We start from the raw sequence: 18,046 nt of genomic DNA, 5'->3' as shown, positions 1-18,046 counted from the left end.
AGCTATTTTTTATACCCTTTGTTGTGTTGAGGAGTTTCCTAGTTTGCTTTCTGTTTCACACCTGAAAGTTATACTTTACCAGGTGGTTTTCTGTATGAGTTTTCAAGACCAAGTTTTCCCTAATGTGTATTACACTGGAAAAAGTTTCTATATAGAATCATCTTTGAAATTCTACATAGAATATTGTGTTTGATTCTTGTAATACACTCCTCAATTTGGAGTGCCTATGTATTTTGAAAGATTTTTCACATAAATATTCATAAATGATGATGTTCTATAGTCTTCATTTCTATAGAAATGGACCTCATAAAACAAGCGAGGAACTCTTTTGGAAAAATTAAGGGATCATTATTCCCAATTATTTTGAAATGAAAATCTCTCTGGTCTAGACATTTGTGGTGTTGGGAATTTTTCAGTGTGAACTTTATCATTTATTTTGTGCTATTTCTGTTATAGTACTAGTTTTGACAGATTAGGTTCAAGGGGTATGTGATCAAATAGGATAGCCCTCACACTTCAGTAGAGTTGAACTTTCTGTTATTTAGATCAACCTTAAATTTCACCTCAATCTCTAAAATATCCTATGTAAGAAAATGAAACAACACATCTCCAATTCTTCACTTCTCCAAGAAGTATAAAGCACAAAAAGAGAAAACTGCATTAAAACTGCAATATGAGAAAAAAGATAACAGAAACAGAAAGTAGACAAAGGAAAAAAGTGTCCTGACCATATTCAAAGACAACTGAGGATCACTCTATCTAGGAAACTATTTAAGGAAAACTGATGGGAATCAGTCTACCACAAAATACAGCAATTATGCTCTTAGGCATATATCCAAAAGATGAACATTCATACAAGAAGGACATCTGTTCAACTATGTTCATAACAGCATTATTTGTAATAACAAGAACCTGGAAGCAACCTAGATGCCTCTCAAACAAAAAGTGAATAGAGAAAATGTGGTACATTTACACAATGGAGTACTACTCAGCTGAAAAAAAACAATGGAATCTTAAAATTTGCAGGCAAATGGATGGCACTAGAAGAAACCATCCTGAGTGAGGTAACCCAATCACAAAAAGAGAAACATGGTATGCACTCACTCATTTATTGGTTTTAGACATAAATCAGGGGAGTGCCAGCATACAATCCCATTGCCAGAGTCTGGAAAACAGAACCTTCATCCAGCAACTGATCAAAGCAGAGGCAGACACCCACAGTTAAATAATGAACTGAACTTCTGGAACCCAGTTGCAGAGAAGGAAGAGTGATTGGCAAAGGGGTCAAGACCGGGCTGGTGAAACCCACAGAGACAGGTGACTTGAACAAGGAGGAGCTCATGAACCCCAGATTGATGGCTGAGAGGCCAACATGGGATGGATCCAGACCCCCTGAAAGGGAGTGTCTGTGAGGAAGCCTCAACAATCTATGGTGCCTCAGGTAGTAGATCAGTATTTATCCCTGGTATACGAATGCTCTTGGGGACCCCATTCCATATGGAGGTATGCTCTCTCAGCCTGGAAACATGAAAGAGGGCCTAGACCCTGCCCTGGATGTTATGACAGACTTTGGTCGCACCCTCCATGGGGAGGGAAGAGGGAACTGGGTGGTTGGTGGGGAGCAGGGAAGGAGGGGAGGGAGAAAGAGCTGGATTGACATGTGAAGCAAGTTGTTTCTAATTTAAATTAAAAAAAGGAAAAAATGAAAGAAAGTCAAAAGTTACAATTGTAGGTTGTTGAAATATTCTAGATTGTCACATAGTATATGAACAATGAGTTTTCTTCATAACATAACAAAAAACTAAGAAAATAGACATCTCAAGTTTTCCACTCTAGAAATGTTCAATAATCACTCATTCTCTTACTGCAGTTTAAAATAATGTATAGAGTATTCTAATGACAGCATTTATTAAATAAAATCACTTGGAGGTCACTCTGTAGGAGTTTCTAACAAATTCCAGTTTGTATAAAAATAGGTGGACTGGTGCCAATTGTTTCCTTACAAGCAGAATGTTGTTGTAATTGATTCCACCTCCATATCATTGATTAATGATTAGTCACACACATTTGGAGCTATAATTTGGGCTTGATCATTGCCATGTGAGAGCAGAAGAGAGTCTTCTAGGTCACAGGAGTGGATAAAAATGATTTCCAAAACTCAGAAAATGAAATTAAATGATGGCCACTACATTCCTGTATTGGGCTTTGGCACCTATACAACTGAAGAGGTAATGGGTGTGGTATTGGGTTGGAGGTTTGGAATAAATACAAGAATGGAAGTTACCAGTTCCTGTGCAATCCTGGTGGGCTTCTGGTCCTCTGCTTCACCAGGTTATAGCTATGCCATGTAAGAAGAGAGAGGCAGACTCTGTGTTCTCTACCAGGGTTTAATCATGTGATCATTCACTATTCTGGTCCAACTATCAAAGTGCTTCCTTCTGTTTTGATCTGATTCCCAGAAAAGGAGAAAAAATAAAGCTTAGTTATTATAGTTATCTGATAATACATATTAAGTTATTTGTTAACATATTATTATTTGTCAACCATTGAAATATGTTTTTCAATCGATTTATGCTTATTTTAATTACTTGGTTTTTGTTATTTCTGAGTTTGATATAAATTCTGGGTATTAGTCTTTATGAGATAACCGACTGACACTTTTTTCCTATTGTGTAAATTGTTTTCTTTACACTATTGATCATTACCAGTATTATGCAAAAAGTCCTTAACTTAGTATACTATCATTTGTCTACTTTTGCTATTGTGCCATTGCTTAGGAGAAATCATCCAAAAATTACCTATGCAATGTTTAAAGAGATTCCTTCATGATCCTTCTAATCATTTTCTCATCCATTTCTTTTTATTTCTTTTTTTTTTTGGTTTTTCGAGACAGGGTTTCTCTGTATTGCTTTGGAGGCTGTCCTGGAACTTGCTCTGTAGACCAGGGTAGCCTCGAACTCACAGAGACCTGCCTGCCTCTGCCTCCTGAGTGCTGGGATTAAAGGCTTGTGTCACCAATGCCCGGCTCATCCCATTTCTTATATTAATGTCTTTGATTTGTTTTGATTGATGTTTATACCATGTAACAGATTTCAGTCACATTTCCATCCTCTGCATGGGGATATTCAGTGTTCCTAGTTTCATTGCTTGAAAACCCTGTGATTTTTATAATTTGTGTTTTAGTGCCTTTGTTGAGAATCATTTGGAGAATAAATCACTTCTATGATGTCTCGTCTATTCCCTTCATCTATGTGATCACTTTCATGCCAGTACCACAATTCGTTTTAATTTCCTACAAAACTGCTAAAAATAGCTATCATTTTTATTATACATAATGATTGTTTTCTCTCATACTTATGGCTTTTTACTTTTTCCCTTTTATTGAGAATAGATTTTTTTCTCATATAATATATCCTGATTACCTTCTCTGATGACAGTTGAGACATTCATTAATGTATGGATGTAAGGATAAATAAGTCATTAGGAATCAGTTTAATTCTATGTCTATTTAAATTCTTCTCTAGGGCCTATGACTTGTCTGATCACAGGTTCATGACCCCAGAAGGATGCCAGGCATGGGATGTGTCTTGTGGTCTAGGGCTTAACTCAAAACCAATTAGTTACTGCCATAATATTCATGCAACTATGTTAGCAGTGGGCATATCTTGCTAAGTCATTACTGAAGCGTGCAGGGTTCACAACTTTCTCTTCCAGTAGTGATGTCAAATTCTTGACTTAATAATTAAAAAAACACATTTAGATCTCTATGAAATTGCAAGGTTAAGAACAGACTATATATATATATATGTATATATATCCAACTGATGAGTTCCTATATTTAGTTTTGAAGGGTTTAATAAAACATGGAAATATTTTCATACTGGTTTAATTGTTTCCCCTCTCTCCTATCACAGGCAGCTCTAGTCACACAGGTGCCTGTAGGAGCAACCAAAGTGATAATTCACATTCCAAAGATCTCTAGCTACATCCCTCTGAGGATTCTCCTTCAGGGCAGCCATCATCTGTTTTACTTGCTCCTATTTTAAAAATAGTATGATTATTACTTGTCTGAAAAAACCTTTAATACTGTTTCATAAAAGAATGTTTACAATTGTTTTATTCTTCCTACCTTCAAACCGAAAGCTTGAAATAAAAGGTAAATTTAATTAGTAAATAATAAGGAAGAATATGCTGGTTCATCATTTTTTATCTTTTAACCAAAGTTGGAGGACAATAGAATTTTAAATTTTGCTTTATATATAATTTTCCTAAAATTATGAATTTCCTTGTAAAATCTGACAACTACTTGAAATTTTCCTTTGTAAGCTGGATAGTTTCTTTGTATAAATCTGTCATTTGAGGATTTATCTTCACTGTGCATATTTATTTGTAACACGTATATTATTTAACTGCTAAAATAAGTTTAACATAGCATACTAGTTACTATTCTAAGACTATTGTCTTCTGATTTCTGGAAACTTAGATTTCTTACCAATGGTTGGATCCATCACTCCAAGCAGAACTGAATGACAACACGGGTAGAAATTGTTTTTTATAAAAGTTGTTGCCTGTACTAAACTTAATCATGGAGACCTTTAAATACTATTTATTTCTGTTTCTTTAGCATCTCAATAAAAAGCCTATGGATTTTGTCAAAATAGCTATAGATGTTGGATTCCGCCATGTTGATTGTTCTCACTTCTACCAAAATGAAAAAGAGGTGGGACAGGCCATTCGAAACAAGATTGAAGATGGCACTGTGAAAAGGGAAGATATATTCTGTACTTCAAAGGTATCATATATACAGTGCATGATTGTGCAAATTAGTGATGGGGGATGTATTTAGATGATATAGTATGATTAACCTGTAGTTGGTGAATTGTGTTTAAAAGCAATCATTTAATCATGCATGCCTACATATTGCATTCAGTATCAAACGTGGGAGATGATGGCTGTCTCAGCATTGCTGTATTTAAATTTGTAAGTTTACTGTTCCCCTTGCTTTTCTGAGACTGATGAAAGTACTATGACTTAGCATTAACTATGTTATCAGAGAGGACTCTGCTGTGTCTACAAAGTTCTCTTATGTGCTGAATGATGTTCTAAATTATGAACATATGTCATATTTATAGGTAAGACAGAACATCATAAAATAGCACTTTGGGTATTAAATTAAGAAATAACTAAAGTGTCTAGGACTATGTTCACAAAATATTAAAATACTAAAACCCTTTTCTTTAGTCATATAAATTAAAGGAATACTGAATTTTCCCCCATTGAGTTCGGTGGGTGAAGGAATTAAAATATTTACTAATAACAACCACTCATATGAGAGTTTATGTAGATGGACAGCACCATAGTATATTCAGGATTAAAGCCAGTATTTTTCTTTTTTGTCTTGTGGTCAATTTTTAAGCAGTTGAAAACATCTCAATACTAGGGGACAGAAAGCCACTGACTGTGGTAATGTATTAATCTAACACATTCCCATTATTTATACTCTGTAGCTTTGGTCAACTTCCCATCGTCCAGAATTGGTCAGACCCAGTTTGGAAAATTCACTGAGGAAGCTTAATATGAACTACATTGACCTCTATCTCATTCATTTCCCAGTGTCTCTGAAGGTAGGCAATCTGTAAAATTGAAGTGTCTAACTTCACCTGTCAACATGACTTTCATTTTGTGAGTAGATGTATTTAATTTATAAAAATTTATGTAATCACAATTTACTTATACAAGTTATAAAACAAGGTATGGCTACAGAAATGATGGAAGGAAAGAACTGATTCCTACATGTTGTCCTCTGATCATCTGCCATGTTGCATGAACTCATACCAAAATCAAAAAATAAATAAATTATAAAAAGAATATTTTAAAACACTACTCAAGATAACTTACATGAAAAATTTACTTCATCGTACAAAGGAGCAGAGGTAAAGAGTGGTCTTTGGAAATGTCTCCACTTATGCATACCCTGACTATATTATTAGAAGACTGGTCAGTATTTTTTCAACCATTTCTACTGCTGATTAAATAAGGCCTTTAGTTCAATGCTCATGCACAATAATATTAGATGGCTTCCTATATGTTCCATCATCAAAGTCCATCTTGCAAAGAACCAATTGACTTTTTCTCACTTTCCTAACTTTCTATCACTCATGCACTCAAAACACTAAAGTCCATGCATTGGAGCCCTGATTATCCTGTGTCAAGGTTACAATGTGTAATCGCCTGAAATCACTTCAATGACACTAATGACATTGTCAGAGAAAGATGGACACTACAATAGGAAGACGTATAGGTGTATTAAAAGTAATGTGTCAACTAGTACATGCCACAGGACATGGAAATGTATTGTTTATTATCACACACAGCATATGAAAACATAAAGTACTGTTGCTGAAAGACATCTCTTAGAACTGCATGAAAGGTACTTCATTAGTATATGAATTATGTTATGGGTTTGATTCCCAACCATAAATTTATCTGGGAACACAGCTACAGGAAGAGATGTTAAAATGATAAGATTTCTCTAATGACTGTTACTATTGCAGCCAGGGGATGATATTTTACCTCAAGATGAACATGGAAACATAATACTTGACACAGTGGATCTCTGTGCCACATGGGAGGTGAGTGACTACAATAAACACCACAGAGAAAACAGAAGAAGAGAAAGCAAGAAAATATGATAGCTGAGTGATCAGAATGTCTATTACTCTGGGCAGGAAGGAAGGAAGAGTCCTAAGACAGAGAGAAGAATGGTGTCTTCAGGGCATGATACAGGCAATACAGACATTATCCCTCTAACCCCCAAATAAACCTGTGCAAGTTCGAGTCTGTCGGCAGTCAATCATAAATCTTGGAAGGAATCATGTGGTCCTACCCCTTCTCCCCCTGTTGAACTGGCTACTGGCAATAGATTCTGGGGAAGGGGCAATCTTTGTCTTCGGTTGGGTATCCACTCAGGAAACCACCAGACTCCAATAGATATTTCCAAATCCATGATCACATAGATAATCATGATTAAGTTCAAAAGGCCCCAAAACAAAAGAAATGAATGTGGGAAAGAGGCTTGTAGGGTGAGAGGGCATTTTCAAAGAACCAATTCAGTGAGTGTGACTGAAAAAACTAGAGAGGTCAAGTTCACTCAACTCCACAAGAAGTAAAGGGATGAGGTATCTTTGCTGTAGACATTATGGTCTTTCTCTGCTTAAGTAGTAAGGAAATGCACAGTAAAAACAAAGTGTAAGTAGGAAGAATAATCGTAACCTGATTTCCTCCCTATACAACAATCAGGAGTGCCTAAGAAGAGCACAGGACTTTTCTGTCATTTACTTTATTAATTATCAGTTCTTACCAATAAATACCAGTCAACTTCACTTTCTTTTCTTGGCACTGTTCCTTTCCAGCTTTGTATTTCTGGCAATCACATTCCAACTGTGTATGTATTCTTCACCAATGTTTTCTTCCCAGGCCATGGAGAAGTGTAAGGATGCAGGATTAGCCAAGTCCATTGGGGTGTCCAACTTCAACTGTAGGCAGCTGGAGATGATCCTGAACAAGCCAGGGCTCAAGTATAAGCCTGTGTGCAACCAGGTGAGCTCCCTTACCTATTTTCCTTCAGGCTCTTTGCTTTCTTCATGTCCCATTGACAAGTGTCTGTGTGTCCTCCCTACTTGTTCAACCTCTTTTATGGAGCAAAAGGTGCTAAGAATAGAGCCTTCATCCAGGGTTCCCTGCAGGGCTTGTAATTTTATCATTGTTTGGTAAAGCAAAACAATGATGAAGGGAGACAGACCTGACAAAGGTTAACTCCTGAAACCCAGGCATCAGCCTGGGAATCTAGCATGAGACTGATCAAGACCCTCTGAATGTGATTGTCAGTGAGGAGGCCTAGGTAATCTATTGAGCCTTGGGCAGCAGATCAGTACCCATCCCGAGTATACACATGGACTTTGGACTCCCATCCAACAATGTGAGGTGCACTCTCACCCTGAACTCTTGGGGAAGGGTCTAGGCCCTGCCCTATATGAAATGACAGACTATGGACACCCCCATGGAGGGCCTCACCCTCCCTGGGGAAATGAGGGGATAATGTGGGGGGTTGGGAGGAGGGCATGGGAGGAGGAGGAGGGGAGGGAAAGGGAGAGGGACCTGGAACTGAATTGTGAAGCAACCTTGTTTCTTATCTAAATTTAAACTGAAAAAACAAATAACAATAAGCATATATAACTTCAGTCTTAGTAAACATGATCTCTAATTTAGTCAACTCTTGCTTGCCCTTTCCAGACATACAGGTGAACTCATTGTCTCTCCCATTTCTATTCCAGTCGGTCACTGTGTAATGTCTATCTCTTTGTAGACAGTGGAATACATAGCATGTGCGTTTAGCAAATGACTTCAACTAGTTAATTTATAAAGAGCTCATATAGTACTTTTGCTCTGCCTAGCACAATGTAAGTGAAAGCAAAGAAAACTGTTGCTTATCTTTGTACCTTACCAGGTGACTAAGGGCCCCTATCTGAGCTGTTCTACAAGGCCACAGTAATTCTGCATAGCTTGCTTCTTGCTTTCCATCTACCTAGATAACTTTTTTGGTTTTGTGCTTTCTTGTGTTACACTGATATTTCTGAAATGACAAAACAGTGTCGTATTCCTATAGCAGGTGAATCGGTATCTGCATTAAATGCTATCTGTGTGTAAAAAAAATAATAAAGGAACAGTGTAAAATACAACAATCCTGGTAGTTGATGTAATACATACACAGGAAGTTGCAGGAATGCTTAGAGTTGATCTGCTGCTTGACAACATCTATTGAGTGCTGATTCTCTGATCTGAGATACTTTTCATAACTTATATATAAGAAATTTGCCTGTCTCGTAAAACCAAAAAAAAAAAGAAGAAATGTGGAGTGGGCACTCAGCACTCAGAAAGCAGACCCAGGTGGATCTCTGAGAATCTGAGGCCAGCCTGGTCCACAAAATGAGTTCTAGGACAGTCAGGACTACACAGAGAAAACCTGTCTTAGAAAAAACAGAAAAAAGAAACGATTTCTCTTTTAGAAAAATGTAACAAGTATGTGCTGGGTACATAATAACATATTATTTTCAAATATATTTCAAAGAAATAATACAGAAGTAATACTTTGCATCAATTATATAATGAATTACATTCAACCTTTTAGAACATTTGGAATAATGATACAAAATATCAGGGTATCTAAAGCAGTGGTTCTCAACCTCCCTAAAGCTACAACCCTTTAATACCATTCCTCATGTTGTAGTGACTCCCAACCATAAAATTATTTTTATTGATGCTTCATAATTGTAATTTTGCTACTGCTATGAATTGTAAAGTAATGATATGGTGTGCAAAATATCTGGTATGTGACCCCTGTGAAAGGGTCATTCAACCCAAAGGGATCACAACCCACAGTTGAGAACCATTGGTCTAAAATGATTGATTCATACCATATTCTATAATCCAGGCAAGTTAAAATGCCTACATTTACACACATGTGTTTAATGTTTTGATGAACCCATTGAAAATAAATTATAAAAATAACTATTCATGTCTACATATTTCAGAATACATCCACTACAAAATCTCGTCCATTACTGTGGTTAGAGTATTATATCAAAGGATGCTAAAAACCAGTGAAGTAGCCGGGCAGTGGTGGCGCCTACAATCCTATGGCCAGAGAGTCTGGGAAACAGAAACTTCATTTAGTGACTGATCGAAGAAGAGGCAGACTCCCTTGGTTAAGTACTGAGCTGAACTCAAGAAAGCTAGTAACAGAGAGGGAGGACTGGTGATCAAAGGGATTAAGACTGGGCTGGTTTAACCCCCAGAAACAGCTGACTAGACAAAGGTTAACTCTTGAAACCCAGGCATCAGCCTGGGAATCCAGCATGGGACTGACAATACCCCCTGAATTTGGGTGTCAGTGAGGAGGCCTAGGGAATCTATTGAGCCTTTTGCAGCAGATCAGTACCCATCCCAAGTATACACACGGACTTTGGACCCCATAGAACAATGTGAGGTGCACTTTCACCCTGAACTCTTGGGGAAGGGTCTAGGCCCTGCCCTATATGAAATGACAGACTATGGACACCCCCATGGAGGGCCTCACCCTCCCTGGGGGAATGAGGGGGATAACGGGGGGGGATTGGGGGGAGGGCACGGGAGGAGGGGAGGGAAAGGGAGAGGGACCTGGAACTGACTTGTGAAGCAACCTCGTTTCTTATCTAAATTTAAACGGGAAAAAAAAAGATAAAATAAAATTTAAATAAAATCCAAAAAGTTCATTTTACATACCAATCACAGTTCCCCCTCCTTCCCCTCCTCCCACTCCATTCCTAAACCCATCCCCCATGTATCACCCATGTATCAAGGATGAACTAGGCATTCCACCATATGAAATGGTCTCCAGAAAGCCAGCTCATGCGCCAGGAATAGATCTTGATCCTACTGCCAGGGGCCCCACAAACAGACCAAGCCATACAACTGTCATCCACATGCAGAGGGCCTAGTTCAGTCCCATGCAGGTTTCTCAGCTGCCAATCCAGAGCTCAAGAGCTCCCACATGCTAGGGTCAGCTCTCTTTGTGGGTTTCCCTGTCATGATCCTGACTACCCCCTTGCCCATATAATCCCTCCTCCTTCTCTTTAACTGGCCTCCCAGGTTCCATCTATTGCTTGGCTGTGGATCTCTGCATGTGTTTCCATCAGGTACTAGATGAAAGTTCTATGATGACAGCTAGGGTAGTCACTAATCTGATTAAAAGGGGAAGGCCACTTCAGGCACCCTCTCCATTACTGATAGGAGTCTTAGTTGAGCTCCTCCTTGTGGATTCCTGGGAATTTCCCTAGTAACAGGTTTCTCCCTAAACCTATACAGCCTCCCTCTATCAATATATCTCTTTCTTTGCTCTCCCTCTCCTTCCCTTCCCCAACTCAACCATCTAATTCCCTTATGTTCTCATCCCCCATTCCCTACCCCTTCCTGATCACCCCCAATCCCAGTTAACCCAGGATATCCCATCTATTTCCCCTTCCCAGGTCAAGTCATGTGTCCATTACAGGATGTTCTCAATTAGCATTTCATGCTAATATTGATCATTTTATTCAGCTTCCTTCCCTTTAATATTCCTTTGATATTAATAATGGATTTCATGTAATACCTATTCTGTTTACATACAGGTAGAATGTCATCCTTATCTCAACCAAAGCAAGATGCTGGAGTACTGCAAGATGAATGACATCATCCTGGTTGCCTATGGTGCACTAGGAACTCAGAGATATAAATATTGGTAATGAGAAAAGCAGATGTCATCTCTAAGTCACAACTGTTAACAGACTCTTAATTACAATAGTCAGGCTTCTGGAATTCACTCTCAGTCAGGTGGAGTTACATTTCTGAAAGGTCCCAAATGGTGATTGGCTGCTAGCATACTGACGACATTTGAGAATTCCTGGGTTCTTGTGGCCATTGTCATCTATATTCAAGACTGGCAATGAAGATGTACAGTTTCTGGAGTTTGTCTTTCTTTCCAGTGTAAATGAAGATACCCCATTTCTCTTGGATGATCCAGTTCTTTGTACTATGGCAAAGATTTACAAGCAGACTCCCGCCCTAATTGCCCTTCGCTACCAGCTACAGCGTGGGATTGTGGTGCTAGTCAAGAGTTTCAATGAGGAGCGAATCAGAGAGAACATACAGGTGATGAAGAAACCCAGGACCACAGCTCTTAACATGCATCCTTCATACATCCACATCTTTTGTTTTTAATTTTTAAATGTGCAAAAATTTTAATAAATTAAGCAGTATATCTCTTACCTAATTTTGTTGATACTTTTTTATTTCTCTATAACACTATTTTAGAGTAACACCAATCAGTTATGGACCCATGTGTTAATGCTAAAATAGTTAGTTATAATCTTTTTTCAAGATAAAACTGGTTGGAATTATATACAATGAGTCCTTTTCCAGCCAGTTTCTGAGTCCCTTGGCCAGGAATCATTAATAATTTGTCAATTTCTACTTTAATATTAAAAATGACTTTTTTTCTCATCCTAACTCTTTGTGGATAACATATACAAATGCAACTGTATCCATGAAAATTACTGAAGTGCATTTTCAAAACTGTCTCTGTACTTCTCTGAATCTTTTGCATACATGATATTATCTCTTTTCAATCTTGACAGCTTTCATGTCCAGTATCCTTTGAAATCTTTGTCTGTAGTATTATATATTATGAGCGATGATGTATTTCCATTTAATTTTTTAATCTGGTTTTCAATGTTTTCTTGATGACTTTGAGATTGAGGGGGTTACTCCTCAGATATTTTAAGTAGTGTCTATTGTCTCAGATTGACAAATATCCTCCATAAGTATATACTTAAAATAACATTTCTACTTCTATAACAGGTTTTTGATTTCCAGTTGACTTCAGGTCACATGAAAATCCTAGATGGCCTGCACAGAAATTTACGATACTTTCCTGCTGATATGTAAGTAACTCTTATAACTTTTGTAATTTTATGGTTCTCCCCTTATTTTCTAAGGAGAGTATGTTAATATCGTGTCTCTCAAAAGTTGTCTTAGTATGACGAAGTCAAAGAACAAAGTTAGAGAAGGCACAGACTTCTAGAATTCTCTTTCTAGACTCAGTGAGATTTACTCTTGGACACAGCAAAAGGAAGGTGGATGCAGGGTCACCTTGATCTGATACACATGCCCCTCTTGTGTCAGTTGCATGAAATGTTCTGGGTCAGCCAACATCAATGCTGAGTCTATATCCTTCCTGCAGATCTTAGATTCTGTATGCACTGTATGGATATACATTCTTGATATCTCAATGTCACAGTTTTAAATATTGTAATAATAATTTTCACAATGTCATCTCTAAAATCTGTTCAATTTCTTATTAGGCCAAAGGCAATTTCACCATCTCTGTGGCACTGATCAACAGCTCTCATCCCTCTCCATATGGAATTGCTTATTGAGTCTTACTGATTTAATTGTTTTAATAATATCAAAACTCTTATTTCCTTTGCACTGTATGTGTGCTCAGGACTCAGACAAACATTTTCTCAAGAATATCTAGATTGAGCCAGGCATTGGTGGCACACGCCTTTGATCCCAGCACTCGGGAGGCAGAGGCAGTCGGATCTCTGCGAGTTCGAGGCCAGTCTGGTCTACAAAGAGAGTTCCAGGAAAGACTCCAAAACAATACAGAGAAACCCTGTCTCAAAAAGCAAACAAAAAAGGATGTCTAGATTGTTGTGGTAAACAGAACACTATTTACACTCAATAAATGATCATTACTTTCCTTCATGCTGTCTATAAGTCTTTATAATTTACAAAAAGATGCATAATATAAAAGAGGTTAAGCAAGGAATTTTTGTAGTGAGAAAATGTATTGATAGTTAAGTCAAATTAAGCATGATAATACATAAAATGTATCAGAATGCACAATAGCATGTGATCCAAAATTGTAAGGTGGGTTATTACCAGTATTAACAAACTATTGCTAATATTTTAATAGTATATAAGAATAATGAAGTAAACACACTTATTCAAAAACATGGAAATGAAGGCAAGCAATCAGCAATTGTTCCTATTAAAATGATAAATCATTTTATCGCTTTCATGCTACTGTAAAGTAAGTTCTTTGATCATGGAACTTCAGTCTCATAAATGGCAATACTAGTTCTAAATCTAACATAACATATCCTGTATCATAAGTGGCTAGTGAATAATTAATGATTGAAGAAAACTGGCACTAAGCTGCTATCAATTACTTTATCACTTAAGAGTAGTTCTTAAATTTTTATTATGCTTTAATTTGATGTGTATGTGTTCACACATATACCATGCATATGAAAGTCAAACGGCAACTTGCAAGAATTGATTCTGTCCACCTACAATAGGGGTTCCAGGGATGTAACTCAAGTCACCTGGGATGACAGCAAGCACTTTTACCTGCTGAACCATCTCATGATCCCCAAAAGTATCCATTATTGTCAAATACATAAGTGGACTTTCCCAATTCAAAACAAGACAAAACCATTTCTGCTTCATTGAGAATTTGCAGTTAAAAGAAATCATCATCTTTTTACTTTATAGAAAGTTGTATGTGTTTGAATGATTGGCTCAGGGCTCTCTATGTTAAGTTCCAAGGAAAACATATTTAAACAGGTCATTTGCTCTTCCTCAGATCTGTTATAAAATACTGTTTCTAAAAGTAAGAATGCATGTCACATGACTTATCAGAAAATAAAGATTTCAACTTTCACCTCAGTGGCATCGCTATAGAAATCTTATACTAGAAACAGTCATCAGATGCCTTGTTCCTTCTCATTGCAGGTTCAGTGCTCACCCCAACTTTCCATTCTTTGATGAGTATTAACATGGAGGACTTTGCCATGGGTCTTGTTAGAAGACTTTGTGTGTGAAGCTGGACTTTCATACACTGATTGCTGGACACGTTCCCTCCAATTCATGCTGCTTAGAAATGGCCCCTCAGTTTGAGCTACACCTGTATATCATGGAGCAAAACCACTAATTTTCGGTTCTTTTATGCAAATAAACAAAAATACGTTGTTTCAGTCTTGCCTATCCCTGTGTATATACCTTGAATGTTTTACCTCCTCCCATCCCATTAAGACCTCACACTGATTTATCTGAGTATTTATGTGCAGTTTTTAAGAGATAACAGCTACTTCATTAACATTTCTAGAGTAGGTAGGGATAGAGTTCTCATCTGACCTTCAAACAACAAGAACATACACCACATGTGATTTTGAAGGCAAGATACACATCAAAAGAGCAGCCAACCACCCTGGAAGCTCAAAGATAAGAGCTCAGAGGATCTGGAGAATGCAATCTCCATAGAAGGATTTGAAGGGCGCCAAGAAGGGAATCCATCTGCAAAGATCTTGAACTCCTTAGGATATCAGAGACACATTGTATCACAGGATGGAATTTTCAGATTAGAGTTGAATTCCAACTAAACTCTGGTGTATTCTGATTCTAATCAATCCAAAGGAACCATACAAGGGCTCCCTTCTGTAGAAACAACAGAAGCAATCCCCTTGTTTCTTCCAAGATACTTTAAGAGGCCCATGGTTTAAAATTGCTTACAGATAAATGACAGTGATCTAGTAGCATGGCCTTGTATACCAAACATAAATATATAAGGTTTTATGTGTGTGTGTGTGTGTGTGTAAAACACTTTATTATGAGGAAAACTGTAATGAAGAACTTATCTGAAGTTGCCAGTGGATTTGCTCATTCCATTTGGATTACATAGTCTCTAGTCATACAATATCAGAGGATTATATATCAGAAACTTAACATATCATCTAGGTCAGAGTCTCATAGTCATAAACAAGTCTACCAAGCCTTGCCAGTAATCTAAATTGATTTTAGTCCTAGTCAAAATACCAGTGATGACTGTGCTATTTTATGCTGATTAATGTTTTCTAAAGATACTCTGGAACATAAGATATCCAAGCTCTGGATAACAGAGGTCACTCCTGGTTAATTCTCTAGCCAAAATAACCATTGACACACGTATCTTTTGTAATGAAACTCAGCACTGGTGGCTTTCTCAAAGAAGGGGTATTCTCCATGACTAGAGAAGCATTATTCTAAATGATGAGTCAATTATATTTTCACACTGTATTCCACATCAGATGACAGGGATATGGTGAGACATCAGGGAATTCTTGTCTGTCTACAGGGCTTGCCTATGAGGACCCAATAACTAAGGGCTTACTAAATCTATAATGGTACTGTGTGCTGCAGATATTACAGGCTCTCATCACATCTCTGAGGTTTGTGCCCAAAGGAGGTATACAATGGAATTTTGACCAGCTTGATTACCCTCAAGAAGTATGTTCAATTGGAAGGCACACCATCTATTTAAGTAAATACTTACTATATAGATGATAATCAAGCAAATAATTCTACAAATATATCTCCCTCCTGAATCTGGCTTTGACACTATTAAGGTCTAAATTTCAACAACATTTAAAAGTCATCATATTTTCCCTTATAAGTTTTCAAGAAATACCTTTTAAAGGTCCTATGTTCACAAAGATGTCATGTCTTTGTAACACATCCACTTCTTCTCACTCCATTTTTAAAAGTCATTCTATCTTCTTACAGAATGGATTATGTAACTGAGGACAGATGACATTATATATCCCAGTGTCATACACTGTTCAAAAGGAACGCAAGTGGGCCTTAATGGGACCCTGTGCAAAAATGTAGCTTCATTTTGCTAGCCCTAATATATTTGCAAGGGATCACATAATTAATAAGCTTGAAGACATTTTGGACATCAGTCCTCTGTCTGACATGGGGTTGGTCAAGATTGTTTTCCCATTCTGTGGACTGCCGTTTTGTCTTGTTGACTGTGCCTTTTTCCTTACAGAAGATTCTCAGTTTCAGGACATCCCATTTATCAATTGTCGATCTCAGTGTCTGTGTTACTGGTGTTATGTTCAGGAAGCAGTCTACTGTACCAATTCATTCAACGGTGCTTCCTACTTTCTCTTCTAAGAGGTTCAGTGTGACTGCATTTATGTTGATGTCTTTGATCCATTTGTGCATGGTGATAGATATAGATCTATCTGCAATCTTCTACATGTCTGCATCCAGTTATGCAAGCACAATTTGTTGAAGATACTTTCTTTTCTCCATTGTATACTTTTAGCATCTTTGTCAAATATCAGGTGTTCATAGGTGTGTAGGTAAATATCAGAGTCATCAGTTAGATTCCATTGGTCTACCTGTCTGCTTTTGTGCCAGTACTAAGCTTTCTTCATTACTATAGCTCTATAGTAGATCTTGAAGTCCTGGATGGTGATGCCTCTGGGAGTTCGTTTATTGTTCAGGGTTGTTTTGGCTGTTCTATGTCTTTTGTTTTTCTATATAAAGTTGAGTATTATCCTTTCAAGGTCTGTGAAGAATTGTGCTGGAATTTTGATAGGGATTTCACTGAATCTGTAGATAGCTTTTGGTATGACTGACATTTTTACTATGTTGATCTTAGCTATCCAAGAGCATGGAAGATCTTTCCATTTTCTGGTATCTTAATTCAATTAAAAAGTGGGATACAGAGATAAATAGAAAATTCTCAATAGGAAAATCTAAAATGGCTGAAAGACACATAAGAAAGTGTTCAACATTCTTAGCCATCAGGGAAATGCAAATCAAAACAACTCTGAGATATTATCTTACACCCATCAGAATGGCTAAAATCAAAAACACCAACAACAGTTTATGCTGGAGAGGATTTGGAGAAAGGGGAACACTCCTCCATTGCTGGTGGGAGTGCAAACTTGTACAGTCACTTTGGAAATCAGTATGGCAGTTTCTCCAAAAAATGGGAACCAGTATACCTCAAAATCCATCAATTCTACTCTTAGGCATATACCCAAGGGATGTATATTCATACAACAAGAACATCTGTTCAACCATGTTCATAGCAGCATTATTTGTAATAGCCAAAACCTGAAAGCAACCTAGATGCCCCTCAACTGAATAATGGATACAGAAAATGTGGTGCATTTACACAATGGAGTACTACTCAATGGAAAAAACAACAATGGATTATTGAAATTTGCAGGCATATCCTAAGTGAGTAACCCATTCACAGAAAGACAAACATGGTGTGTTCTCACTCATATATGGATATTAGAAATAGAGCAATGGATCCACACCTCCAGAGAAGGTAGGAAACAAGGAGGACCGTAGGAGAGTTATACACAGTCCCCCAGTGAAGCAGAAAAGACAAGAGCCCCTGAACAAATGGGGACCATGGGGGGAGGAAGGTAGAAGAAAGAGAATGGGAGAAGAGGTGGGGGGAGGAGAACATGAAGGATTAGGAAGACTGAGTGGGGAGAGAAATAGAGGAGAGCAAGAAAAGAGACACATCAATAAAGGAAGCCACTGTAGGTTTAAAGAGAAATCTGGCACTGGAGAATTGTACAGAGCTCCACAAGGAATAGTGGAAAGGCTACCAAGTCCT

General features: G+C 37.5%; 1 protein-coding gene across 3 annotated transcripts; it reads left to right on the top strand.

The window, feature by feature from the left end:
• Positions 1–2,144: 2,144 nt before the first annotated feature.
• LOC101841800 (aldo-keto reductase family 1 member C18) lies at positions 2,145–14,416 on the top strand. Of its 3 annotated transcripts, none has more exons than XM_005071745.4 (9): positions 2,145–2,228; positions 4,625–4,792; positions 5,508–5,624; positions 6,555–6,632; positions 7,477–7,599; positions 11,205–11,314; positions 11,559–11,724; positions 12,433–12,515; positions 14,374–14,416. In XM_005071745.4, exons 1-9 carry the CDS (start codon positions 2,145–2,147, stop codon positions 14,414–14,416), a joined length of 972 nt encoding a protein of 323 aa, XP_005071802.1. The 3 variants fall into 3 exon arrangements, with proteins under 3 accessions (XP_005071802.1, XP_005071803.1, XP_021083828.1); XM_005071746.4 differs by having other exon boundaries at positions 2,145–2,237; positions 4,640–4,792; XM_021228169.2 differs by lacking the exon at positions 6,555–6,632.
• Positions 14,417–18,046: the final 3,630 nt, after the last annotated feature.

The sequence above is a fragment of the Mesocricetus auratus genome, unplaced genomic scaffold (genome assembly GCF_017639785.1).
Source record: "Mesocricetus auratus isolate SY011 unplaced genomic scaffold, BCM_Maur_2.0 Super-Scaffold_100013, whole genome shotgun sequence".
NCBI lineage: Eukaryota > Metazoa > Chordata > Mammalia > Rodentia > Cricetidae > Mesocricetus > Mesocricetus auratus.
This window is presented reverse-complemented; position numbering and strand designations above follow the sequence as displayed.